Genomic DNA, 27,648 nt, shown 5'->3' on the forward strand with positions numbered 1-27,648 from the left:
TACTGCTGATGCATTTGGTGTTTTGTTGAATTGTTCCATTAACCTGCACAAAAGTCTTTTGAAAATCCTTGTTGAAAAGAATTTCTACCTGCCCTATAAAGTACTTTTGTGCGAGTGTGATTAAGCCGGAGTTTGTATTGCATTGCATAAAACATCCAAGAGATTTTCCTGTAGTGATGATTGTGTTGTGCATATTCTCGTGTAAATATGAATCGTGTTGCCAGAGACGCTAAAACTCAGTGTTTTTTTGTGGTCATGATTAAAATGTGGACGTCAAGTGCACTTACAGAGAGAGGAAGAAGTGTTTATGAAGTCAGAGAGAGCACTATAATAATTGTAAGAAAAATTGTTCTTTGTTTTTTATCATCAGCCATGCAGTCAGACATACTGTACTCAAATATAATACACAGATTAATATGTGAACACATTGTGAAGTGTGACCACATGAGTTTCTGCTCAAGAGCTGGAACCTGATTGATTCAAAGTCTTTGCTTTTCTTTATTAGTGTTATGTCATTTTGTGTTAATTTATTTTATTGTAATATTTAGTTTTTTTTTTTTATAAAAATATTATAAAATATTTTTATAATATTTATAAAAATATATATATTTTTTTCAGATTGAGAGATAACCAATTCATTTCAAACCCAAATTGCTTATGGCTAGAAGACAAAAAATTATTAAGAGACAAAAAAGTTTTGATAACACTTTACAATGTTTAATTCGTTAACATCAGTGAACTATATTCATTAAGATGAACTTAAGAATGAACAATGCATGTTCATTTCTATATTTACTACATTAAGAACAAAGGTTGCACAGCATCTGTTAACATTAAGCTCTGTAAACTAACATGAACATGCACTATTTTATTAAAAAGGTTAATAAATGCTGTAAAATATATCGCTCATTAGCTTATGTTAGTTAATGCATTAATAATGTTAATAAATGAGACGTTATTGTAAAGTGTTGCCAAAGTGCCTTACACTATGTGTTTTTTTTTAGATTGGCCCTTAATCCAGAACATCATTGTAATATTTATCAGTGGATGTGAATTTATATGAGAAACTAAATCAGTTTTAGTCAGACAGTTCCTCAAAGACGGTGAAATGAAGGAAATCTTGTTTGAAGAGTGATTTTTCCGCTGGACGTGATTGGCACCTTTCTGATGAGGAAAGATTAGCATGAATGTTGTTTTGTGAGATATTAATGTTCCGCTCGGCTCTGATGATTTGACAGCACACTCAAGGTTTGAACATGAATCTTTTGGGCTTTCTGTGAGGGATCCTCGAGCTCCGTATCTGAACCTCTTTAGTAGAAGAAGCCCCTGCTCTTAAACCCTTAAAGCTCTCACTCTTATAACATGACATTATTACTTCATTGATCCATGATGTAGTCATCTTAATGCTCTATCAAGTGAGTGTTCGACAGTAGAAGTTCATATTTTCCGATCAGATCTAATAAACATGAAGTCAATATCATAGTTCAGTGAGTTAAATTAAGTCATGTTTATTTATTATTTATACATTTTGTTTTTAATTCATTAATAACAGTCGATGTATTAAATGTGTTTTGTAAGAAATTTTTAAAAATTGTAAGAAATGCAAAATTTTTGTAAGAAATTGTAAGAAATGCAAAATTTTTGTAAGAAATTGTAAGAAATGCAAAAATATGTTGAATTTGTGCTTTTACAAACAGCAAAAACCATAATGTTATTTTAATACAATCGAGTAACTGGTATAGGTTTTTATTTATATTTTGAAGCATTTTTAATTTTTATATTTTCTGTTTTAATTTTAATTTTAGTTAAAGTTTAAGTGTTTTTTTTCCCAATTTGTTTTAATAGTTTATTTTATCATATATGTCTATATAGTTTTTATTAACTTTCATTCCAGGTTTAGTTGTTTTAGTAACATCGAGGTAAACTAAATTCAAATAAGAAAAGTTGCCTTGGCAAGTAGCGGAAATAAAATAAGTTAAAGTTTTTTAAATATATTTGATCTCATCTCAAGTATACATTTTTTTATTTATTATTATTATTAATTTAGTTTCAGTTTTAATATAACAACCCTGTTGTATAGTACTTTTAGCGTGAAGCGAAACAACAAGTGAAAACTGGTTCTTCAACATTCAGCAGAAGATTGTTCTTGATTTGTTAAACGTGTGCGATCAGGATTCTAGACACTAGTGCTTCTGCATGTAGGTTACATCAAAGCTTCAATGGCTTTAAACGCGGGAAGAAAAGTGACTGCTGAAGTGTGACAGTGCATGGGGAAAAAATCCCAAAGCAAATCCTTATCTTCCCAGGGAGAAAACAAAGATTCCCGAACAGGACTGCCGAGTGTTTATCTCCGCGCGGGAGGCTGAGGACAGAGATGTAATTGGGGTCTCAGCATCACGGGGGTCATGCGTGATTTCAGGAGGGTTGCGCACAATGTCCGCGACTCGTCCTGCTGTTTCGAGGCCTTGTTCTGCCGTCCTCCTGCTGGACACTTTTGCTCTGATCTGTTCAGCACGATTTTACTCGGCGTGTGAATGCGGTGTGTGAGATGCATCACGATTTCCTCCGTGTCCGGCGTGGCTGTGGAGGAAAGGCAGAGCTGAAGCCTGCATGTGGAAACCTCTGTCTGGGGAATCTGATATTGATCGCGATCCGTTTGTGACTTTGATAAGTGGGGATTCGGCGATGGGGGAGAGACAGTGCAGTGCTTTAGCATCTGATGATAACACAGAAGGTTGTGGGTTCAGATCCCAGAGGAGAATAAGAGGGACACTGAGATCCCATAGCTTTACACTGCATTCAGTCGTCTTACTCAGGAGTACAGTCTTGGGTTTTGTGCTATCTGATGAAATATATGCACTAAAAGTTTAAGGGTCAGTCCGTTTTATTTAGTTTTTATTCAGCAAGGACACAATAATTTGATCTAAAGTGACAGTAAAGACTTTTATAATGTTGCAGAAGATTTCTATTTCATTCATTTGAAGTTTCTATTGATGAAATAATCCTGATTTTCTACAAAAATATAAACTGTTTTCAACATTGATAATAATCAGAAATGTTTCTTGAGCAGCAAATCATCATATCAGAAGGATTTCTGAAGGATCATGTGACATTGAAGACTGGAGTAATGATGCTGAAAATTGAGCTTTGCATCAAAATAATAAATTACATTTTACAATAGATATTTTAAATTGTAATATTTTTAAATGAAAATAATTAATTTTTAATTAAAATATTTTAAAAATCATACTGACCCCAAACTTTTTAACAGTAGTGTACAGTAAATATCCTTGAAGCAAAAAGACAAATACTATTGCAGAAGCTCAAACGTGATGCGCAACACGAGAATGAATCTCATTGGTTCACACACGTCAAGTGAACAAGCTTGACCACAACTGATGTGTGTGATGTGTGTGATGAATGTTTATATGTGAATTAAAGCCTAAATTCATGCAGTGATGTATCCACAATGTTGCCTCAGACGATATATACACCTGTACATGATCTTTATCAGACTACACAGTTGACTCTGTGTTTGCAGTAGTGAACGTGTGTGTTACGAGGATATCCAGATCAATACAGGCAGTTTGATGCTTGTGTTTAGTAGCGGCTGGGGCTTTAGACCGATGCCTGTCGAGGCGACTCACTTGGGTTTGGAACGGAGACTCGATTCACGTTATTTGGTCTCTGCAATTCTGTTCCTGACCCTATAATGAAATGTGTCAATCCATTCAACTTGCTCCAGTATCAGCCTGAACGAGACCAACACACCTGATGCATGACGCTTAAATAAGAGCCACTTGATGCTGTTTTTCAGGACGAAGGGAAGGAGAGATGGAGAGAGGGAGAGAGGGAGAGAGGGAGGACGGAAGGTGATAGAGAGAGAGAGATAGAGAGAGGGAGAGAGGGAGAGAGAGAGAGAGAGGGAGAGAGGGAGGACGAAAGGAGATAGATGGCATTCGGGCACAGTGGAAATGGAGTGGCCCACAGCAGACATAAACGAATGCCTGTGTTGAGATTGTGCCGTGACAATCCAGTGCTCCAGCCAGAGGGGGTTGTGTCCCGCTGACCAGACGCACCTCAGCCTAAACTCTGTGTGTGCACGTGTGTGTGTGTGTGCGCGTGTGTGTGTTCTTCTGTGTGTGCTTCTGTGTGTGTGTTTGCGCCGCAGGAGCCCTCAAACACTCGTTCCTCACCTTACGAACACTACAGATCAGGTGAAGGAACTAATCTGGTTTAATATAATTGGATTAGATTTAGTCCAATAAATATTTTTAAACCGATAGTCACCATTAATCGTGCCAGACCAGGATTAAAGGGATTGTTAGAAGATATATTATATAATGTTTGTAACCAGACAGGTGACTGCCATTGATTACCATATTTTTTGTTTGTTTGTTGCTACTATGGTAGTCAATGGCTACCGTCAACTGTCTGGTTACAAACATTCTTTAAAATATCTTCTTTTGTGTTCAACAGAAGAAAAACAATAGTTTTATTCATTTTAGGGTGAACTGTCCCTTTAAGATTTATCTAAATAGACACCTTTTAAAGTTTTGTTTTTGCCAGAATTATTCAGAATCTCAATTAATTAATGCTTTTTATGACTTTTCTTGATTATTCAAAAACTAAGAATGTATTTTATACAAAAAAAGTATAAAAACAGTAGTGTATAGATTGTATTTATATTATGTATATTTATGCATAATTAATGTATTATATTAATTGTAAGAAATTAATTCTTACAAAACTAGTCTAAAAAATAAGAAATTCTTGAAAACAAAACAAAAATAAAATCAGTTAGGTTAGTTTTATATTTTATTATCATAATATATATACACACACATACTGTAGAATATATAATATATATATTATGTAAAGAAATATATATATATATATTGTCTTTCATGCATATGTATATATGTATGTATGTATGCATATATATATATATATATATATATATATACACACACACACACACACACACACACACACACACACACACACACACACACACACACACACACACACACACACACACACACACACACACACACTCAATAGGAAAACATCATCAAACTATTCTGAAATAATGGTGTACAGAGAATATTAAGTTACTTTTTACTTGTTTGCAACACATTATAGTCCTTAATTCAAAAAGTGTTTCATAATTATACATACAAATATTTTACCTCTAAGAACTAATTTCTAAAAGATTCTAAAAGTTTTCTTTTATCATAATTTTCGATGTCCTTTTTTTGTCACTGGCCTGTTTATAACATTTTTTAGATTCATAAAATGAGATTTGAGTTTATATACAGATTTATTGCGACATCAAGTCACGTTCAGTGTTTTGTGGGGGCTCTTCAAGTGCTTTCTTGTGTCTGAGATTGAATTTGGGAATATTTTGAGTCTAGAAGATTCTTCTGTGTTCCAGCTCGCTCTGCGTCACGAGTCACGGCGCAAAACAATGTGATACAGCGCTCTTGAAACTCTGTCTGATCCTCAGTGATGGATTTCTCCCTCTCTTTTCATGGTGGAAATGTATTTTAAACCTCATAATCTGCACATAAATCAAAAGTTTAACCTAATTCAGCGATGGGGTGAACGTGGTGGAAGTCTACAGTGAGATCTCCACAACCAACACGCTCGCCGCAATATTGATGCTTTGCGCTCGCACATTCATCACATTAAAATGTGACGAATAAATTCATCATTTAAAGCCAGCGCGGATGCTATGGAAGGTAGAAAAATTAATAAAGATTATTTGAAAGAGAGAAGAGCAGCAAACGGAGCTCATTCTGAGGAAAAAGATTTATTTAATATCTCTTTCACCCCGTTGCATCACCGTACAACAAGTTTTTGAGTCTGCGGCCCAGATTATTGGAAAAAATATCTAGCTTGTGAACTAAAGGTTTAATAGAGGTGTGAGCGAGGCTTGATATTTCTCATACGCTAAATAATTACCAGCAAAAACTTGTTTACTTAAACAACACACACTTTCCCGAGGCCTTTAAACCTGTGGAAAATCAAGTTCTAGTTTGGTGATGAAAGAAATAATCTCTTTTTCCAAGCGTTGAGTTTTAACATCATTTGTGTGTGTGTGTGTGTGTCATTTATTTTTAGACTTTATTGAGAAACGTAACCAGTGCCATAGTGTCATATCAGCGGCGACGTGGCTTTGAAATGCATTGGCCATTTTCAGTGGAGCGTGTCTTGTCATTTCACGGGGTACGGCTGAAATTGTCACACGCATACGTGCCGTTCTATCAGCGAGAGATCGTTTAGTATCTACTCTATTGTACTGGACTTATTTCCATTAAATGCTATCAGAGTGTATAGATTCACCTCAGTGCTTCCACTGAATGGCAGCCCAACACTAAAGCCTTTTATATGGATTAAAATATGTCTATCTATGACTGTCAAAAACGACTTATCGTTGTTCATCTGAGAAAGACTTATCCTGACTGTTATGAGAAATCGTGCATTGCTTTAAGGGATTTACTGATTTAGTCAAATGCTGAATGTGAACACAAATCGGGCTTATGTTTTGTCAAGCCGAGGAAACTGAAGAAATTGAAGAAAGTGAATTTGTAAGCAATGTAGATTTCAGTCTCCTTCAGAGACGGCGCAGGCCTCCCGAAGAATATAAAGATGATCTTTCTGTGACTTTGAAGAGTATCTTTTAGAAACAGACGGACACTATCAGAGAGTTTGGTGGGCCGGAATCAGTTCGAGAAGAGTAAAGGCCCGTTCACACCCAGGACCATAGGCGTCAATTTCGGTGGGGACAGATTTTGTCATGAGTCATTTACCCACCACCTTTTTAGGGTTGCTAGTAGGGATGTAACGATACACCAAACCCACAATTCGGTTCGTATCACGATTTTTAGGGGGGTAAAAAAAAAAAATCTCCATGTTTTCGGTGCTGATGGTGACCCGTTCATGTTATGCAAGGGTGGCGCTGCCAATAAAGCACCTAAAAGCTGTCACAAAGAACCAGCAAAAGTAATGATTATGAATATGTCAAATATAGCAAGGAGACATTTGAATTGTTTATTAATAAACAAGTGTTTTCTGTGTCGGCTGCAAAGATGACGATGCTGACTCGCGATCTTCGCAGTAGTGAACGCGCCGGAGAGAAATGCACATTTAATACGGATTACATCGTTTTCTTTCGTTTTTAATTGTTCTGTTTAAAAGTATGATTTCAAGCGTTCTGTAGATAATAGATATATTTCTCAGGTCTGTGAGGCTATGCTGAGTTTCGGTTCATTTATGAGACGAGCTCCAGTTCATGCGCCGGCGCCCGTGTCGTCGTGATATCTAGGCAATTGGTTGATGGAACATTGATTAAAATAAAGATACAATTAATACAAAACGAAATTCACTTTAAAGAATGGCTTTGTGCTTTCTGTTTGAGGTCTGTTAAAGTTTTAAAGCAGTCTTTTAGTGCCGATTTCAGAGCGGTCACGTCTGTAACTGTAGCTCAAACAGTAGAGCATTGGCGCTTGCAACGCCAAGGTCATGGGTTCGATTCCCAGGGAAAGCAAGAATTGATAAGTATGTAAATGTGTAGCTTGAAATGCAATGTAAGTCGCTTTGGATAAAAGCGTCTGCCAAATGCATAAATGTAAATGTAACTGAGAACTATCACGTCCGTAACATTGTTTTTTCCTCATAAAAGCGAACACGATTTGATGGGGGGGGCATCATATACTAGCCTAGTTTACGTTTTCATTGGTCTGATTGTTTACTTTAATACTTGGTAATGGTGTTATATACCTGAACTATATTTTTTTATTTGTTTTCTTTCTTAAAGCGATGTTTGACTCATTGAGAAACACATAAAGGATACTTGAAATGGTTATTTTATTTAAAATAATTATCAGTTTTGTGATAATTTTATTATTTCATTTCACATACATACCTGAAAAACGTAATGCTATAATTACTTTTTGTGTTTCTACAATGTTTATTTATTTGATTTCTAACTGCAATATTTAAGTTATTGAAAAATTATTAAAGGATACATGCCATTTTGTCATATTTTATTTTTTATTTTGACCTGACATACTTCACATGAAGTCTACTTTTAAAGTGTTTCTCAATTAACACAGCTTTTTAATTTAACATTTATTTTTATTTCAAAAATGCTACTTTCTAAATAAAGGAGTGTGTTCAATAGTGTATTTGTGTGTTTTTTTAGGTATCATTGTAATGAAATTTCATTGGTATATGTGACCCTGGATCACAAAACCAGTCACAGATATATTTGTGGCAATAGCCAACAATACATTGTGTGGGTCAAAATGATCGATTTTTATTTTATGCCAAAAATCATTAGGCTATTAAGTAAAGATCATGTTCCATGAAGATATTTTGTAAATTTCCTACCGTAAATATATAAAACATTTATATTTGTGAGTGAATGCAGCACAATCGTGAACATAAATGCACAACTTTAAAGGAGATTTTCTCAATGTTTAGCTTTTTTTGCACCCTCAGATTCCAGATTTTCTAATTAATGGTATCTCTGGCAAATATTGTCATATCATAACAAACCATACATAACTGGAAATCTTATTTATTCAGCTTTCATATGATGTATAAATCTCAATATCAAAAAATTGACCCATGCGACTGGTTTTGTGGTCATATATGATCACTAGTTGTGTGTGGTTCTTAAAAATGTAGGGCTTGACTTGATCCATTGTGAGTTGATTGGATCATGAAAAGTACTACTTGAATTGAACAGATTCTGGGATTTTTCTTGAATTGTACATTGAGACTGCAAAGGTCAGAACCATTTAAATCCTTTTGAAAACATGAATTCCCCGCTCATGCCTGCTACTGACTAACTAAAGATGTTCCACACAGTAGTTTTGCTGTGCTTTCCCTCATCCAAAAATAGCTTTGCAGGTCTTTTCGTTTCGTTCCTCCAGCAAACAAGTGAGCGAACTCTCCCCGAGGGCCGTCCGGCTTTGACGTGTCCACCGTGTCCTCCAGGGAACAGACGAAGCCTTGTGTTCATGTATCTTCAGGTCGTCCCTCACCTCAGACTGAGAAGAACACGAAGCGTTGGCGTAAACCGATCCGTCAGACGGACAGTCTACCGAAATAATTGAAGTGTGAGCCGTGGAGGAGAACAGACAGACGTGTGGCGTACAGCGAGGGGATTTATCTCCATTTCTGAACGCCATCAACAATTCATTACAGTTCACTGAAGTCGTCCTCCGCTAAAAGCAGCCGGATATTGGACGCGGGCAAATAGTGGCGATCTAATGACCGTTTCCTACAAGCGTGATGTGTTTTCAGTAGAGGGCCTCTCCGGAGCCTTGAGGAGAGATCATGAAACGAGTCCTCAAGGATTTCTCCGCTTCAGATGATAAGATGATAAACAGAATGTTGTTTTAAACGTCGCGTCGCTCGAAGACTCCCCGCAGAAGCTCTCCGTCGAGCGCGAGGGTGTTTAGACGTCCTGCCTTTGTTGTTTTCCTTGTGAAGTGTTGAAAGGATGTGTCATTTCAAACAGAGAGAGATGGCCGCTTTTCCGCCTGAGAAACAAAAGCACTGGCACACAGTCGCCGTGTGAAATCCGGAGTCAACTTAATTATAATGGAGAAAACAATGTTTGTCAGATCAGCTCCCTGGTTAGGAGTCCTAACGTGAAATTTGCCTTAATCAGTTGCTGTATACTGAGAGGATAGAGAACTAGCAGCTGAAAACAGCCGAGACTAGTTTAGTTGGTGACCAGTCGGGTTTCAGAATGTTTACTTAGATAACGGACAAACTCTGTTTATATTTTTTTGTTTGTTCCTACAGCAAGGTTTTATTAATTGAGAATTTTTTTATTTTTTTAATTTATTTATTTATTTTTTATTCATTTTATTAATTTTTTTTATTTATTTATTTTATTTCATTATTATTAATTTCATTATTTATTTTTTCAATACTTGGTAATGCTGTTAGATTCCGGATTTTTAAAGCTCTTTATGTTATTATCTGTTTTCTATTTTGAGAAACATAAAAAAAATGCATGCTGTTTATTGTTCTGTTTAGTTTTTTGTTTTGTATTATTCAAAGTGTTTCTAAATTAATTAAACATTGCTAATTTAATTTACATAATATAACATTTTCTAAATAAAAAAGTGCATTCAATACTTGCTCTGTCACCAAAATTTTTTTTGAGAATATTGAAATTTCGGTGGTATTAGTAATATAGACGATTAGACGTCTGAAATTTTATTTAACCACTTCACTGCAGTGTGTGAACATGGCCAATTAGAAGGGAAGAAATAATTATATAATATATATTATATAATTTTCCAGGAAGTTAAAAAAACGTCTTTGTTTTCGTGTGTGTGTGTGTGTGTGTGTGTGTGTGTGTGTGTGTGTGTGTGTGTGTGTGTGTGTGTGTGTGTGTGTGTGTGTGTGTGTGTGTGTGTGTGTGTGTGCTTGTTTATGTGATTTATGAGAACACAAATTTGTATAATGACATGTGTATTACACTGGTATTACAACTTAAACTTGGTTTATGAGGACATTTCACAAATCCTCGTAATTCAAATAGCTTAAAAAACATTAAAACATTTTTTTTTTATAAAATACAATTAAAAACAAAAAAACAAAAAAAAAACACATTTTTAATAAAAAAATGTTTCCTGTGATGGGTAGGTTTAGGGATAGGGGCTGTGTGTGTGTGTGTGTGTGTGTGTGTGTGTGTGTGTGTGTGTGTGTGTGTGTGTGTGTGTGTGTGATGGGTAGGTTTAGGGGTAGGGTTAGTGTAAGGAGATAGAATATACAGTTTGTACAGTATAAAAACCATTATGCCTATGGAGAGTCCTCATAATGTAGTTGCACCAACGTGTGTGTGTGTGTGTGTGTGTGTGTGTGTGTGTGTGTGTGTGTGTGTGTGTGTTCCTTTATAGAGTAGAAGAGCAAAGGAGGAAGAGATAGATCAGTGATTGGACTGATGTGAATGGAATCAGTCAGCTGTTGAATTACAGCATATGGATGTCCTGCCTATCAAAATTCATCTTAAAACCTTCATCTGTACTTTGAAAATCTGCATCTGTTGATGTCGCTCCATCTGGAACAGATAGTTGGTTTGAAATAAAATTTAAAATAATTTTGCTCATCCTATTATAGGTTGAGCTCATACTTTTAAATAAAATAGTACTTCTGATCACTTGGTAAAATAAAGTAACAGCACACAAGAAGAGTTGCATGCTGAAGTTTATTGTTAAATCCATAACCTTAACGCAAGCAATAGTATTAGTTATTAGTGCTTTTAATAAAACACCATTAATGTTACACCTAGTTTTGAGCATTTGAAAATTTGCTTTGGATAATTAAACTTCAAAGCAAAACAAACAAACATGGATATATATATTTAATTCTCTTGTTGGTTCCTCCCCCGCTTGCATTATTCACACATCTATTCATTAAAAATACATTCCATGCTAATGATAAACATTATGTTCCTATTCCCATCAGGATGGCATACATATCTCATTAGTAAAAGCTTTACATTTTTAGCTCAGAATGAATCGTTCATAATCGCTCTGGTGGGGAATTTTCTGAGATCAGTGCTTCATCCTTTGCCATTTTATGTCATTTTATTTAAAAAAATTTTTTTTAATAATTATTCAGGATTTTGCTATGATACTCAGATTTGTATTGAGAAAAGTTAAATGTTGCTGGTTTTACAGTAGTATAGATAAATATTATAAATATTACCATCTTATTAGGAAAAGCTTTACATTTCTAGCCCAAAATTCATTGTGCTTAATCGACTGTTGATGGTACATTCTCTGCCCTCGCTGAGATCAGTGCTTTTCTTTTTCTTTTTCTTTTTTCTTCTTAATGACGCATTAAGTGTTTTCAATAATTAAACATTAAAAAATTTATTTAAATAGAATTGAACTTTCTAAATGAAGAAGTGTGTTCTTCTTCATACTACACGCTTATATTTATATAAATAAATATTCCTGTCTCATTAGAAAAACCTTTACATTTCTAGACGAAAATGCATTGTTTTTGATCGCTCTGAGACTGTTTAATCGCTCTGAGACTGTGTTTGATCGCTCTGAGACTGTTTAATCGCTCTGAGACTGTGTTTGATCGCTCTGAGACGGTTCTTGATCACTCTGAGACTGTGTTTGATTGCTCTGAGACTGTGTTTGATCACTCTGAGACTGTGTTTGATTGCTCTGAGACTGTCTTTGATCGCTCTGAGACTGTTTGATCGCTCTGAGACTGTGTTTGATCGCTCTGAGACTGTGTTTGATCGCTCTGAGACTGTGTTTGATCGCTCTGAGACTGTGTTTGATCGCTCTGAGACTGTGTTTGATCGCTCTGAGACTGTGTTTGATCGCTCTGAGACTGTGTTTGATCGCTCTGAGACTGTGTTTGATCGCTCTGAGACTGTGTTTGATCGCTCTGAGACTGTGTTTGATCGCTCTGAGACTGTGTTTAATCGCTCTGAGACTGTGTTTAATCGTTCTGAGACTGTGTTTGATCGCTCTGAGACTGTGTTTGATTGCTCTGAGACTGTGTTTAATCGTTCTGAGACTGTGTTTGATTGCTCTGAGACTGTGTTTGATCGCTCTGAGACTGTGTTTAATCGTTCTGAGACTGTGTTTGATCGCTCTGAGACTGTGTTTGATCGCTCTGAGACTGTGTTTGATTGCTCTGAGACTGTGTTTGATCGCTCTGAGACTGGGTTTGATCGCTCTGAGACTGTTTGATCGCTCTGAGACTGTGTTTGATTGCTCTGAGACTGTTTGATCGCTCTGAGACTGTTTGATCGCTGTGAGACTGTGTTTGATCGCTCTGAGACTGTGTTTGATCGCTCTGAGACTGTTTAATCGCTCTGAGACTGTTTGATCGCTCTGAGACTGTGTTTGATCGCTCTGAGACTGTGTTTGATCGCTCTGAGACTGTGTTTAATCGCTCTGAGATTGTGTTTAATCGCTCTGAGACTGTGTTTGATTGCTCTGAGACTGTTTAATCGCTCTGAGATTGTGTTTGATCGCTCTGAGACTGTGTTTGATCGCTCTGAGACTGTGTTTGATCACTCTGAGACTGTGTTTGATCGCTGTGAGACTGTGTTTGATCGCTCTGAGACTGTGTTTGATCGCTCTAAGACTGTTTAATCGCTCTGAAACTGTGATTGATCGCTCTGAGACTGTGTTTGATCGCTCTAAGACTGTTTAATCGCTCTGAGACTGTGTTTGATCGCTCTGAGACTGTGTTTGATCGCTCTGAGACTGTGTTTGATCGCTCTAAGACTGTTTAATCGCTCTGAGACTGTGTTTGATCGCTCTGAGACTGTGTTTGATCGCTCTGAGACTGTGTTTAATTGCTCTGAGACTGTTTAATCGCTCTGAGACGGTTTGATCGTTCTGAGACTGTTTGATCGCTCTGATCGCTCTGAGACTGTGTTTGATCGCTCTGAGACTGTGTTTGATCGCTCTGAGACTGTGTTTGATCGCTCTGAGACTGTTTAATCGCTCTGAGACTGTGTTTGATCGCTCTGAGACTGTGTTTGATCGCTCTGAGACTGTGTTTGATCGCTCTGAGACTGTCTTTGATCGCTCTGAGACTGTGTTTGATCGCTCTGAGACTGTGTTTAATTGCTGTGAGACTGTGTTTGATCGCTCTGAGACTGTTTAATCGCTCTGAGACTGTGTTTGATCGTTCTGAGACTGTTTGATCGCTCTGAGACTGTCTTTGATCGCTCTGAGACTGTGTTTGATCGCTCTGAGACTGTGTTTGATCGCTCTGAGACTGTTTAATCGCTCTGAGACTGTGTTTGATCGCTCTGAGACTGTGTTTGATCGCTCTGAGACTGTGTTTGATCGCTCTGAGACTGTCTTTGATCGCTCTGAGACTGTGTTTGATCGCTCTGAGACTGTGTTTAATTGCTGTGAGACTGTGTTTGATCGCTCTGAGACTGTTTAATCGCTCTGAGACTGTGTTTGATCGTTCTGAGACTGTTTGATCGCTCTGAGACTGTCTTTGATCGCTCTGAGACTGTGTTTGATCGCTCTGAGACTGTGTTTAATTGCTGTGAGACTGTGTTTGATTGCTCTGAGACTGTTTAATCGCTCTGAGACTGTGTTTGATCGCTCTGAGACTGTGTTTGATCGCTCTGAGACTGTTTAATCGCTCTGAGACTGTGTTTGATCACTCTGAGACTGTGTTTAATCGCTCTGATACTGTGTTTAATCGCTCTGAGACTGTGTTTGATCGCTCTGAGACTGTGTTTGATCGCTCTGAGACTGTGTTTGATCGCTCTGAGACTGTTTTATCGCTCTGAGACTGTTTGATCGCTCTGAGACTGTGTTTGATCGTTCTGAGACTGTGTTTGATCGCTCTGAGACTGTGTTTAATCGCTCTGAGACTGTGTTTAATCGCTCTGAGACTGTGTTTGATCGCTCTGAGACTGTGTTTGATCGCTCTGAGACTGTTTAATCGCTCTGAGACTGTGTTTGATCGCTCTGAGACTGTGTTTGATCGCTCTGAGACTGTTTAATCGCTCTGAGACTGTGTTTGATCGTTCTGAGACTGTTTGATCGCTCTGAGACTGTGTTTGATCGCTCTGAGACTGTTTGATCGCTCTGAGACTGTGTTTGTCCCTCCGTCAATCCTCAGGTCTGAGAGACGCTTCAAGTGGAGAACAGTTTTCAGGGTGTAAAAGATGGGAAAGTTAACCACTGCCTGCGGGACGTCTCAGTTTGTGAATGAGCACAACTGTAAACTTATTCCAGAGCAGGTCGTGACTTTTCTGTTTTTGATGGATAGACACTTTAAAATTACATTTTCTGAGGGGGCAAAAGATTAAAACTGATTTTAGAAAGTGTACACCTGATTCCCTGGAGAGATGCTTTTGTTGAGGAAAGGCATTCGTCACCGTTGACAGGCATTTCCATGTGTAATTGTGACACGGGCTTCTGAAGCGGGCTGTTGTAAGGCCATAAACCGGCTGGGCAATGACATTAGCATTGGCAGATTAGTATTTAATATTACTGTCATGGGCAATATCTTTTGGCATAACTATGAGATGACATGTTTTCATATCATCTGAGAAGTTTGGGGTTTGTGAGATCTTTGTATGTTTATAAAAGAAGTCTCTTATGCTCATCAAGGCTACATTTATTAGATAAAAATGCATATAAAATAATTAAGTAAGATGGTATTATAATTTAAAGTAACTGTTTTCTATTTGAACATTAAAATGTGATTTATTCCTGTAATTCTAAAGCTTAAATGTGGAAAACTTTTGTTTCCAGCATTTTGTTTAAAACTTTTTTTGACACTATAAACACTAAGTATGTTTGTTTATATTTATTTATTATTAATATATATATATATATATTTATACGCTTGTAAATGTAAAATATTCTTGAAAATATCAGCATAAACTTTTATCATTCTGGCATAAATTAAATAAAGTAACTGACAGTTATCTTTGAAGACAAGTAATAATGGTGTTCTCCTTTAATAACATAATGATTGGTAATATATACACGTCACAGTCAGAACAGATTAATTTTTTTTGAAGATTATCTGTGTGTGTGTGTGTGTGTGTGTGTGTGTGTGTGTGTGTGTGTGTGTGTGTGTGTGTGTGTGTGTGTGTGTGTGTGTGTGTGTGTGTGTGTGTGTGTGTGTGTGTGTGTGTGTGTGTGTGTGTGTGTGTGTGTGTAAATAAAAATGACAAGTTTTTATGCTGGTATTGTCCTAGGGTATTTTGAAACTTTTGAAGTAGAATATATTTATACAATATGTATATAATATAGCAAATTTGCTAAAATGAATCAGACTTCTCAACTCTGAGGAGACTGTTCGATTTTTTTGTTAGGTTTCTCAGCTATAAAGCTGCATTTGCACAATGCAGTGACAAAAAAATGTTCGGTTTTGTCATGCTACACACACACACACACACACACACACACACACACACACACACACACACACACACACACACACACACACACACACACACACACTCTGAATGTATTTAACTTGCACAGTGTCACTGCCAGTGTTCTTCTAGTGTATGAAACATGCTGACACACAGATGCTTGCGCTTCTGTCCTGTAGTGTGTACTTGGCATCTCTGTTTTGAAAGCAGCTGTTCTACTGTCACACTACAGATAAATGTTAAGTTAGTAGCAGCGCTGCCGCTACTTTTAGTTAGTTACTCCTCAACACCGGCTTGTAGGAAGGAGCCAAAGATCGAGAGGGAAAGAGAGAGAGAGAGCGAGAGAGAGAGAGAGAGAGAGATAGATAGAGAGAGAGAGAGAGAGAGAGAGAGAGAGAGAGAGAGAGAGAGAGAGAGAGAGAGAGAGAGAGAGAGGCCATCTGTTCCTACTTTCTGACCCAGTGCTCTCATCAGGAACAGCCTTTCTAAATTAGAAGTCCAATCACTGAGTGCACTAATACTGCTGATTACAACACGTGCTCCCTGCGAGCGAGGGATGGAGAAAGACAGATCAGAGAGAGCTGAGAAAGTTCTCGAAGTAGAAATTAACCAAAGTGATGACATTTAAAAGAAATGCAAAAAAAAAAAAAAGTGCAGACAACCTGGTAATGAACAGAATGAGAGAGGTTCCCTGGAGTACTGTACTGATTTACATGTAAAATACAAGAAGAAGAGCTCATGTACAGGGTGATTCTTTAGTTAGAGCGCTCAATTCACGTTAATGCATTTAATTCCTTTTTAAGGACAGAAAACTAAATAAATGCCCTTTGTTTGATTAAGTTTAGCAGCATAAATGTTTATATAGCAGCAATTCTTACACGGCGTACTTGCACATAAACAACAGATTCGATATTTCTGGCTACACTTTACAATAAGTTTTCATTTGTTAAAGTTGGCACGAAACTGAATTTGTGATTGTCTTTTCTTCTCTATTGTGACGAATATCCGAGTAAAACGACTTCTCGAAAAAAAAAAAAAAATAGGGCGGGACTTGATTTTGTCCATTGGGAATTGATTGGATGGTGGTTTGCTATTGGTGGATCTCATGTGATTGACAGGTTGCCCCGCCCTCGCTCCAGTGAGACGTCACTGCATTTTATATTTAAATGTATTTTATATTAGGGGCCAAGTACCGAAGGTGCGTACAGGCACCTATTGTAGAACCGCTTGTAGGAAAGTTATGAAATTTGGCACACTTATAGAGGACAGTCTGAACTATAACCACAGCAATTTCAGAGTTTCTAACTCAATCAGTCTAGCGCCACCAATTGTCCAAATTTGCGGTCACTTTTATGCTAATAACGTTTGAACTGTAAGTGCTAGAAACAAAATTCTGCTTGTGTCTTCGGTGCCATGCCCTGAAGTTATATTGAAGTTTCCAAAACTGCTAATAGCTTTTGTTGCATTTTGGCTATTGTAATGAAAGTGTTCTTAATTGATGCCTTGGATCATGCCGAGAACATAGATACCAATTTTGCTATAGACAAATTCTACTTATTTTCAACTTTTTTCTTCTTCTTTAAATTACTGTGTTTACCAAATAATGTAGTTTTGGGAGTAGATTGATAGTATAAAGATCATTAAAAGGTTTTTATCTGAAAGTAGTTTTATTAGGTTTTATTACCCAACTTGCCAGCATTTGAGAATTACAAAAAATATATATAATTTTTTATTTGGTCACTCTTTGGCGACTCCAGTGGCCAAGTAATGAATAACAACTTTCCCCATGGCATTTGACAGTAGACGTATGTTTTTGCTGAACGACTCACATTTTTAAACATCTAAAGTCTTTGTGCTTTCAATTGTGTTCTAAAGTGTTTCGAGTTAACTTTTCACTCAAATAAAGATCAATCTGTAATGTGCTTTTTAGATACACGGTATAATGACAGACACTGCAGTAGGCAAACAAATCATTGGTCTGTGTAAATGTGTCTTGACGGCTCTCTGGATGGATTTGATGACAGTAGTGTTGTTCTACTTCAGGTCTGCCGTATGTGAGACAATAACTGTATTTATCTGCACTTTGATCTCTGAAACTGTGCTCACCTTTTACATTCACAAACAGCAACATTACATACATGAAATGTAATATCCACATAACAGGGGCACTTTAACATTTAACATAAAAATCGAGGTCTCACTGAACCCTGATCCTGACCACAATGATGCCCCATGCAGGGTTGGGTGTAATGCATTACTAAGTAATTACTTTCATTTAATTGCTTTTCCCTTGAAAAAGTTAAGTAAGGGATTACTCTGTAGTTTAAAGGATTAGTTCACTTAAAAAAAAAAATTGCTGATAATTTACTCACCCCGATGTCATCCAAGATGACCATGTCTTTCTTTCTTCAGTCGAAAATAAATTTAGTTTTTTGAGTTAAAAATTCCAGGATTTTTTTTTACACAGAATGGACCATCTATCCCAATGTTCAAAAGAAGGTTAAAATGTATGTCTCAATGCAGCTTCAAAGTCTCGACACGATCCCAGTCGAGAAATAAGGGTCTTATCTAGTGAAACGATCTGTCATTTTCTAAAAATAAATAAATATGTATATACTTTTTAACCAGAATCGGACAATTTTGAAGTTGGAGGAGAAAATTAGATGTTTTCTTGAAATATGAGAAAAATGAGTAGTGCTTTTTTGAACCGGAGTACACAGACAAATAACTTGGATATATGACGTGAATGTGACTTTTCTAACGTGATGACGTAATGCGTGGCGCGTCGCAAACCCGCACAAGACGAACAATTGTGGTTAAAAAGTATATAAATTAAAATTTTCTAGAAAATGACCGATCGTTTTGCTAGATAAGACCCTTATTTCTCGACTGGGATCGTGTCGAGACTTTGAAGTCGAGACTACGATTACACAACAATGATATGCTTAAAACGGGTAAATTTTTCCTCTGAGTTTTCCGCGTACAGACGACACCATGGTCAAAACGATCCCGATTCCGCAAAAACAGCTAAAAACGCTGTATTCTGATACCAGGCCAGACGGAGCTTGTTTACACGGAGACCATTTTCAAAAAAATTTTTTTTTAAAGTTTGCGTTTTCAGGCACCCCAAAGCGCCGTTGTCGTGTAAACGAACGGCCAAAACGCATACAATTTTGTACGTTTTTAGTTTAAAACTGTGTCGTGTAAACTACCCCTTAGGCCCTGTTTACACGAGAACGCTCGCGGGTGAAAACGTACAAATATTTTATCAAATGTGCCTTTTGTTTACAAAAAGTCAAACCACCCTTCAGTGTAATATTTAAAAACGCTCCACCGTCGCGTTCCCGTCTAAAGGGTAAAAACGCAAAAGTCTACTAGGGAGAGAAGTAGAAGGAAGGTTGTACGCAGGCGCGCAGACTTGGTGTTGTTGTGTGGCAGTGCTTCACATTGCCTCCTAGCCGCCTGGAGTGCATACTACATCGAATTTTACACACTTTTGCGTCACTATATGCACGCAGATTTCCCCCCCATAACGCTCGTCTAAACGCAGAATAAAAAGTGATAATGCAACGCCACTTTTGCGTTTTCTCTTCAGATCGTTTCCGTGTAAACATAGCCTTAGAGTAACTTACCCAACACTGCCCATATGTGACGTCCATAACATTGCTAAAAACACCATTGCAGCCGCGTATCGACGTAATAAGTCAAATGTGTTGTTTTGTGGTACCTATGGTGACGCTGAAGCCGTTTGTGTTATCTGTTAGCGCGGGACCCGACACACGTCCATGTGGCAGCTGGCATTTTTTCAAATTGAAGGTGACTCTTTGTTTACCCATTGCCAACTAGTTGGGTGCAGTGAATGTAAAGCAGGATTCGGGGTCTCTGGGCTTATGGGGGGTAAATCTGGGTCAGGTGCACATCTCACGCCGACACAGATGTGCACATCTGTCACAGCTTCCCGCGTCAAGTGTCCCGCCGGCAGCTCAGGGCCAGACGCGCACCACCTCTCGTGTTTCCCAGATGGATGGGAGCAGGAAGATACAGTTTACCGTGTTTATCTGTGAAAGCATGATTTGGCCCTCGGATACAGTCACTGAGAAAAAAAAAGCTTGTTCCATGGTGACCTTGATTCGTACCGAAAACAGGCTAGGTGTCTGGTCATCAATAAAGCCTTGGGGACGGCCCACTGCATATGTCAATGCTACGGCTCGACATGCTTCATCATGCTATGTTTGTGCCTCTGTGTAAACTGCACGACTAGAAATGATTGTCTTAAATCACTACTTTTGTCTTGTTTGGACATATTTCTTCATTTGTCTTCATTAGACATTTTTAAATCTACTTTTAAATGGTATTTTTAGTCTTTAGGTTTTGGAAACCTGTAATTGTTGCTTTTATTGTATTGTAGACCTGCTTTGTACACTGTACATGATACACTTATATAGTGTTTAAATCTGCTCTATAAATAAATGTTGTTTTTGTTGTTTTTCTGTACAAATATCTACAAATTAGTGCTGTCAAATCGATCAATCCTGATTAATATAATCATATATATAATATAATATAATAATATATTAATATATATATACACAGTCAAACCAAAAATTATTCAGATATCATTTTTATATTTTTTTAGTATTGGGTGCAGGATACTATATTTCATTTAATTAAGTGAGGATAGCAAAATAAAGTAAATAAAACAAATCTTCATACTGTGGACTACCATTAACAAGTAAACATTTGGGACCAAAAATGATTCAGACACTTTGACCTGAGCATGTTTTGCTGAAGTGTTTTTTCTTTAATTGCTACAGATATTCAACATAATTCATCTGTGAGACAGTCTACAGAAGGGTGAAATATCAACTGATTTAATAACTCTTGAGTTCTTGTCATATTTTATTACCATTTTCTAAACCATAGCAAATAAACTTTGATAATGTGAGAAATGTTGAAGGTGTCTGAATATATTTTGGTTTGACTGTATAATTAGTATATATTTACAAAATGTTATGTTAGATGCGAATTAATCCTGATTAATCGATTTGACAGCACTACTAAAAGTAAAAATATTTAGTTTCTAAAGTAAATTATCTTTTAAACAAGATAATCTTGTGAGAAACTATATTATCTGTAAAGAAACTAACTCTTGTTTTCAGATAATCTTGAATTTATTTGACTTTTCTTAGCCCTTAGGTATATTTGTCAAAAAATATGCACTTAAAAGTGTGTGTGTGTGTGTGTGTGTATGTGTGTGTTATATATATATACACGTGTATATTTTGAATGTCTTTGTAACATGTATTTTTTTTTTCAATTTACAGTGAATCTCTTGGACACAACCAAAATATCAGGAGACTGGGGCTGGCTCACATATCCTTCACATGGGGTAAGAAAATTCTCTTTCTTCATTATTATTTGTGTGTTTTGAATTTTTACTTCAGTGAAGTTTATCATTATTTATGCTAAGAGGAAATAATTTATACTTTGACATCCTGAAGTGTGTAAACTTTGCGCTTTATGCCGCTTTTGATTTTGTCCAACATGTCAACTTTAGCTTCTATTAGTGTGAGTTTATTGTGGGACTGCCTGTTTGTTTGAAGAATGGCAGATAAAGTGTTTGCAAAATGCATTTTAAATCACTGATTATTCTTGCAGTTCCATTGAATGCAACTATGAACTTGCTCCTCCGGCTCAAACCAGTTTGATTTCTGATTGGCTCGTTTAGTCGTTTTCGATGACTGTAAACCTGCGTTCTTTTGCACGATCACTGTAGCTGTTTATCATTTTATGATTATGATTATGATGAGTTATGTTATCAACACGGTCCTGTTAGCAGTGTTAGAGCCCGTGGCACAGAAAATACATAAAGCAGCTTTAAAGTCAGCATGAAATCAAAAATGACCTATTTACTTTATTATTTCACATTACTGGTCTTATTGTGAACAGCTGGTGAATATAAATAAATAATTCCAAAGGTCTTTGCAATTTTTCATCAAAATGTTATAATTTGCTTCACCTAAACAACTTTTTATACACAGAGGTTAAATTGGGCCAGAATGACTCAAAAATAAGCCACAAATATTTAAAGGAAAGTGTGTGTGTGTGTGCGTCATTATACACATTCTCTAATTCCAAACTCCTCTGTCCCATTTGACACATTATTCAACCACTCTCATCTGTACCATAAAGAAAGAGAGGGAGCGAGAGAGAGACAGAGGTGTGTGTGTGTGTGTGTGTGTGTGTGTGTGTGTGTGTGTGTGTGTGTGTGTGTGTGTGTGTGTGTGTGTGTGTGTGTGTGTGTGTGTGGGTGAGGAGAGGAGAGGACAGAGCAGGAGAAGAAAAGAGGAAGGCGATGTTCAGAGTTGGCTGCATTTGCATATTCTAATGGAGAAAATGATGCATGGGGTATTGAATTAACGGCGCACAAAGTGATCTAAGCGTTGAACTGTCACAATTAGCGAGGGTTTCTGTCAGAGTCTGATGGTGGAGTGATGTCCCCTAGTGTGACGCGTCGACAATTACCAAACCACCACTGATGTACTGGAGCAATCCCTGCGTCACGTGTTTAACTGTGGTGGAGTGCAAGTAAACTAATCAAAAAATCAAAGCTGGAGAGTCTTTCAACAGAATATGAAAAGGGTTATTTGTACATTATGTTGTAAATTATACTGTCTTTAGTGCTTGCCTGTGCAAAAGTCTCCTCCATGATGGTAGTGTGTTTTGTTCTGGGTGTTTCTGTCATATTCTGCTCTGTTATGGCTCATGTTCCTCCTTCAGTAACTCGATTGGGTGATGGGACTGGTGGAAACAACGCCAAAATTGTACGTTTGTTTGCTTGGAAAAGTAAAATCACATCTCTTTTAAACAAGACACAAGTTTGAGGTAGAATTCGTGTAGAAAAAAAAACATTGCATGACTTTAATACTTCGGGTTATCAAATCAGAAAATGACCTGGACCAAATTTGAACATTGTTTGACCAGACACCATGTTGTGACTGCTTTATTTTATCATTTATATTTTCATAAATTAGTTGTAAATTTGTAATGTTCTATTTATTATATTATATTATATAACTGTTATAGTTGAGGTCAGAAATACTGTCAGAAGTTTGAGGTCAATACGATTTTTTTCCTTTTATTAAAAGATGCATTAAATTGACCAAATTTGGCAGTAAAGACATTTAAATATTTCAAATAAATGCGGTGCTTTTGAACTTTCTATTAACCAAAGAATTAAGAAATCATGTTTTGCACCAAATTATGAAGCAACACTGTTTTCAACATTGATAATAATAAGAAATGTTTCATGATTTCTGAAGGATCATGTGACACTGGAGTAATGATGCTGAAAATTAAGCTTTGACATCACAGGAAAATAGAAAACAGTTATTTCAAATTCGAATAATATTTCACAATATTTCTGTATTTATCATCAAATAAATGTAGCCTTTGTAAACAGACCTTTTTAGAAAACATGAATAAATCTTACTGACCCCAAACTTTTGTACAGTTGTGTATATGTGACCCTGGACCACAAAACCAGTCGAATGGGTCATTTTTTTAATATTGATATTTATACATAATATGAAAGCTGAATAAATAAGATTTCCAGTGATGTATGTTTGTTAGGATAGGACAATATTTAGTCGAGATATAACTATTGTAAGTCTGGAATCTGAGGGTGCAAAAAAATCGAAACATTGAGAAAATCTCCTTTAAAGTTGAACATTTATGTTGGCGACTGTGCTGCATTCACTCACAAAAATATTTTTTTTATATATTTACGGTAGGGAATTTACAAAATATCTTCATGGAACATGATCGTTACTTAATATCCTAATGATTTTTGACATAAAATAAAAATGGCTAATTTTGACCCATACAATGTATTGTTGGCTATTGCCACAGATATACCCGTGCGACTCGTGACTGGTTTTGCGATCCAGGGTCACATATACGTTACATTACATCAGTATGACTTTTTTTACTGTTCAATTTAAACCATATATTATATTGCAGCTGCTAATAAAGCCTATTTTTACTCCCATTTGGCGCTTAGTAGGTGTTTGTATCCTGTGAGAGAGAGAGAGAGAGAGAGAGAGAGAGAGAGAGAGAGAGAGAGAGAGAGAGAGAGAGAGAGAGAGAGAGAGAGAGAGAGAGTTTGAAAGACTGAACAGTCATAAAGGTGCACAAATGAAATGGATTTCCTCTCTTACAGAGAGCGCATTTACTACGACCTGAAAGGTAGAAAACGGGACATACATAATTCACTGAAGTGCGCTTTCAATGCAAGTCAACAAGCAGGAACGCAGCAAAACTGCCAGATAACGAGCGTCCCCGTTTGCGTTTGCCCTCTAATTACTGTTTGTTAAATGTATTCTCAGCGAATAATGCAAACTATTTACTTGAACTTTGCCACCGTTTCTGGTTCGCATCCACTCAGTCACACAAACACAGAAGACCTGGAACAGCGATTAAACCGCCTCCTGTGGGAAGCAGGCAGTTATTTCTTCTTCTCTCAACTGTAAAAATAATTTCCACAAATACATTATGTTAGTGTGCATATTCACACTGGCGCAGCAAACACCTCCTCCCCAATTATTACTTGACAGCTAGCTAAAATTAGCGGCGTGCTTTAACAGCTCTGCATTAGTTAGTGTACCTGTCTGATGTGTCCCCACTGAAATGAGCCACGACAAATGCATCTCATTCACAGTCCCTCAGATGCATAAACTCCTGTTTGCTTCTCTAATAGCTGTACTTTTATTTTTTTAATGTGCATTCAATTTCAGATCTGTTGACTGCAAAAACAAATTCAGCCAATAGGAAAGTAAAATAACGTTAAATGTTTTTAATATCTCAAATGTCTCATGCTCGACAGCAATAGGATTAAATGTAAAACAAATGAAGCATGTTTTTTTGTTGTTGTTGTTGTTGTTTGTTTGTTTAGAAAAACACCTCACTAACTTCATATGCACCTCCTATAGAAAGTGTGCTCAGATTTTTCAAGGTACCAAAGTCTACATATTATGATCTCAGACTTTTGATTGAAGATTTTGATATATTGGCTAATGAGAAACAGGAGACTTCTCCATTTGTTCTCCATTTAAACCAATTGCTCTGGATGGATGGATGGATGGATGGATGGATGGATGGATGGATGGATGGATGGATGGATGGACGGACAGATGAAAGATAAGTAGACAGATAGACCGACCCGATGGATGGATGGATGGATGGATGGATGGATGGATGGATGGATAAATGGATGGACGGACACGGACAGATGAAAGATAAGTAGACAGATAGACCGACCGATGGATGGATGGATGGATGGATGGATGGATGGATGGATGGATGGATAAATGGATGGACGGACACGGACAGATGAAAGATAAGTAGACAGATAGACCGACCGATGGATGGATGGATGGATGGATGGATAAATGGAAGGACGGACACGGACAGATGAAAGATAAGTAGACAGACAGATAGACCGACCGACCGATGGATGGATGGATGGATGGATGGATGGATGGATGGATGGATGGATGGATGGATGGATGGATGGATGGATGGACGGACAGATGAAAGATAAGTAGACAGATAGACCGACCGATGGATGGATGGATGGATGGATGGATGGATGGATGGATGGATGGATGGATGGATGGATGGATAAATGGATGGACAGACACGGACAGATGATAGATAAGTAGACAGATAGACCGACCGATGGATGGATGGATGATAAATAAATAGACAGACAGATAGACCATTAAATGGATGGATGGATAGACCGATACACAGATGGACGGATAGATGGACAGACAGACAGACAGATAGATAGATAGATAGATAGATAGATAGATAGATAGATAGATAGATAGATAGATAGATAGATAGATAGATAGAGAGATAGATAGAGAGATAGATAGATAGATAGATAGATAGATAGATAGATAGATAGATAGATAGATAGATAGATAGATAGATAGATAGATAGATAGATTTGTCAGTAATTTTCAAGTTATAATAGTTCAGATCAGTCTTGAATGAATTTGTTGAGAAATATTCGTAAACACAAACATAAAGTGATTGTATTGAGGTCTTTGACTTTTTAAATTGATCTCAAATATTTCTCATCACATTCAAAAAGACGAAATGATCTGGGACATGCGCTCATTGTATAGTTCTATAATCTTACAGAATGCCAACAATTGTCTCATTTGTTTCTACTTCAATCTCTCACAAATAATTTCGAGTGAAACATCTGAGACCACGTTGAGTCTCCCGAGCAACATCTGAGCGATAAATGATTCCACACACACTTCCTGTTGTTGGTCCAAACAAAATGCCTGCGCATGCGGATCACGTAGATGGTAAATACAGTTTGTTTGGTAGTCACAGGCCTGACCCTCATGTTAAAGCGTACGCCGCTGTCTGCTGGAATCGCTATTGATGGATTAAATACTTCAGCCCGCTTTCTGCCCCTGATTCCCATTTACAAAAGGATTTGCTGCATGGACACTTTCCTCTATATCCATTCGTCTTTTTCGAGGATTCGGCACTTCCATTTCCTTCAAATTCAGTCTTCCTGTGAATGCTACGTGACTTCGGCGCGACACACAATGCATGTTACCGTCCGGGGCAGAAAAGAGCAGAGCACAAAGAGATTAGACTTCATATTTGACGTTTTTATGCTTGTGACGTGTCCCCTGTCACGGCCGACGGGCCGGCGCGCAGCGAGTGTCTCGTGGGTTCGATGATAAAGCGTTTTCCGTGGCAGATTGTGTCACGCGAGGAGGAATTCTGCAACTCCAGGTCGCTTTACACACTCACTGAGCACAGCTGTAAGAAAACGTTGCATATGGTTACAGCAAATCTGTCATGCGCCTTATCATATATGTTGGAGTTAATACTTATACTTTAGACCAGATTGAAGTTTACTTTCTCTGACTTATTCTATAAATGATGTCTTAGACTACTAATCGTATCATATTTAGAAGCAGGAGTTTGACTAGCATGTACTGGAAGCTTTATCTCACTCATGGTAGTAACAAATAGTGTATTGTGCTCTCTCTGACAGCTGCTCGACACTTTTCATTTGTATCTCCGTCGTGGCTCCTGGGAGGTCTGGAAGCTTGTCATATCTCACTTTATCGGCCTTGTTTTATAGCTATGATTTTAGTCAAAGGCAAGAATGTGTTGTTATCGGAATGATTTTAACAGTGAAGATTGCATTCGATTACATGAATACCTCGATAGTGACTGCTCCTGATAGACATGCAATATGTAAAGCCGTCTGTGCATTACTCTTTACTTTTCATGAATTGCACTGTAGACTAAAGGCCCCTTCACACCAAGGATGATAACAATAAAGATATAGTTCTAAATATAAAAGAATAGTCCGCTTCACATCTATAATGATAACAGCACAGAGAAACCAGATAAAAACCAATGGATTTATGTGAAGTTTTTATTTTTTTTAACGCCTAATAAATGTTCAAATTGATAGCTTTTCATTTTTACTGTAATGCTGAATGTCTATAATGGCTTAAATTGAGGAAAAAAAATCTATTTCATAGAGTCACTATTTCACTTGTTTCTACATTAATTTGGCGATTAAATGTGAAATTATTACACTATAAAAATATTAATACTTCAATGTGAGATGCAGAACAATGTGTGATTAATTAATTAATATTTTTAAT

General features: G+C 37.0%; 1 protein-coding gene across 2 annotated transcripts in view; it reads left to right on the plus strand.

Moving 5' to 3' along the window:
- epha8 (eph receptor A8) overlaps nt 1-27,648 on the plus strand; it is a 101,969-nt gene that overhangs the window by 28,115 nt on the left and 46,206 nt on the right. For both annotated transcript variants that reach the window (XM_079598309.1, XM_079598310.1), the window contains exon 6: nt 21,256-21,320. In XM_079598309.1, coding sequence (XP_079454435.1) covers nt 21,256-21,320 — 65 coding nt within the window. The remainder of the gene's footprint in view (nt 1-21,255; nt 21,321-27,648) is intronic.

This window comes from Phoxinus phoxinus (assembly GCF_949152265.1).
Source record: "Phoxinus phoxinus genome assembly, chromosome: 22".
In the NCBI taxonomy this organism is placed as follows: domain Eukaryota; kingdom Metazoa; phylum Chordata; class Actinopteri; order Cypriniformes; family Leuciscidae; genus Phoxinus; species Phoxinus phoxinus.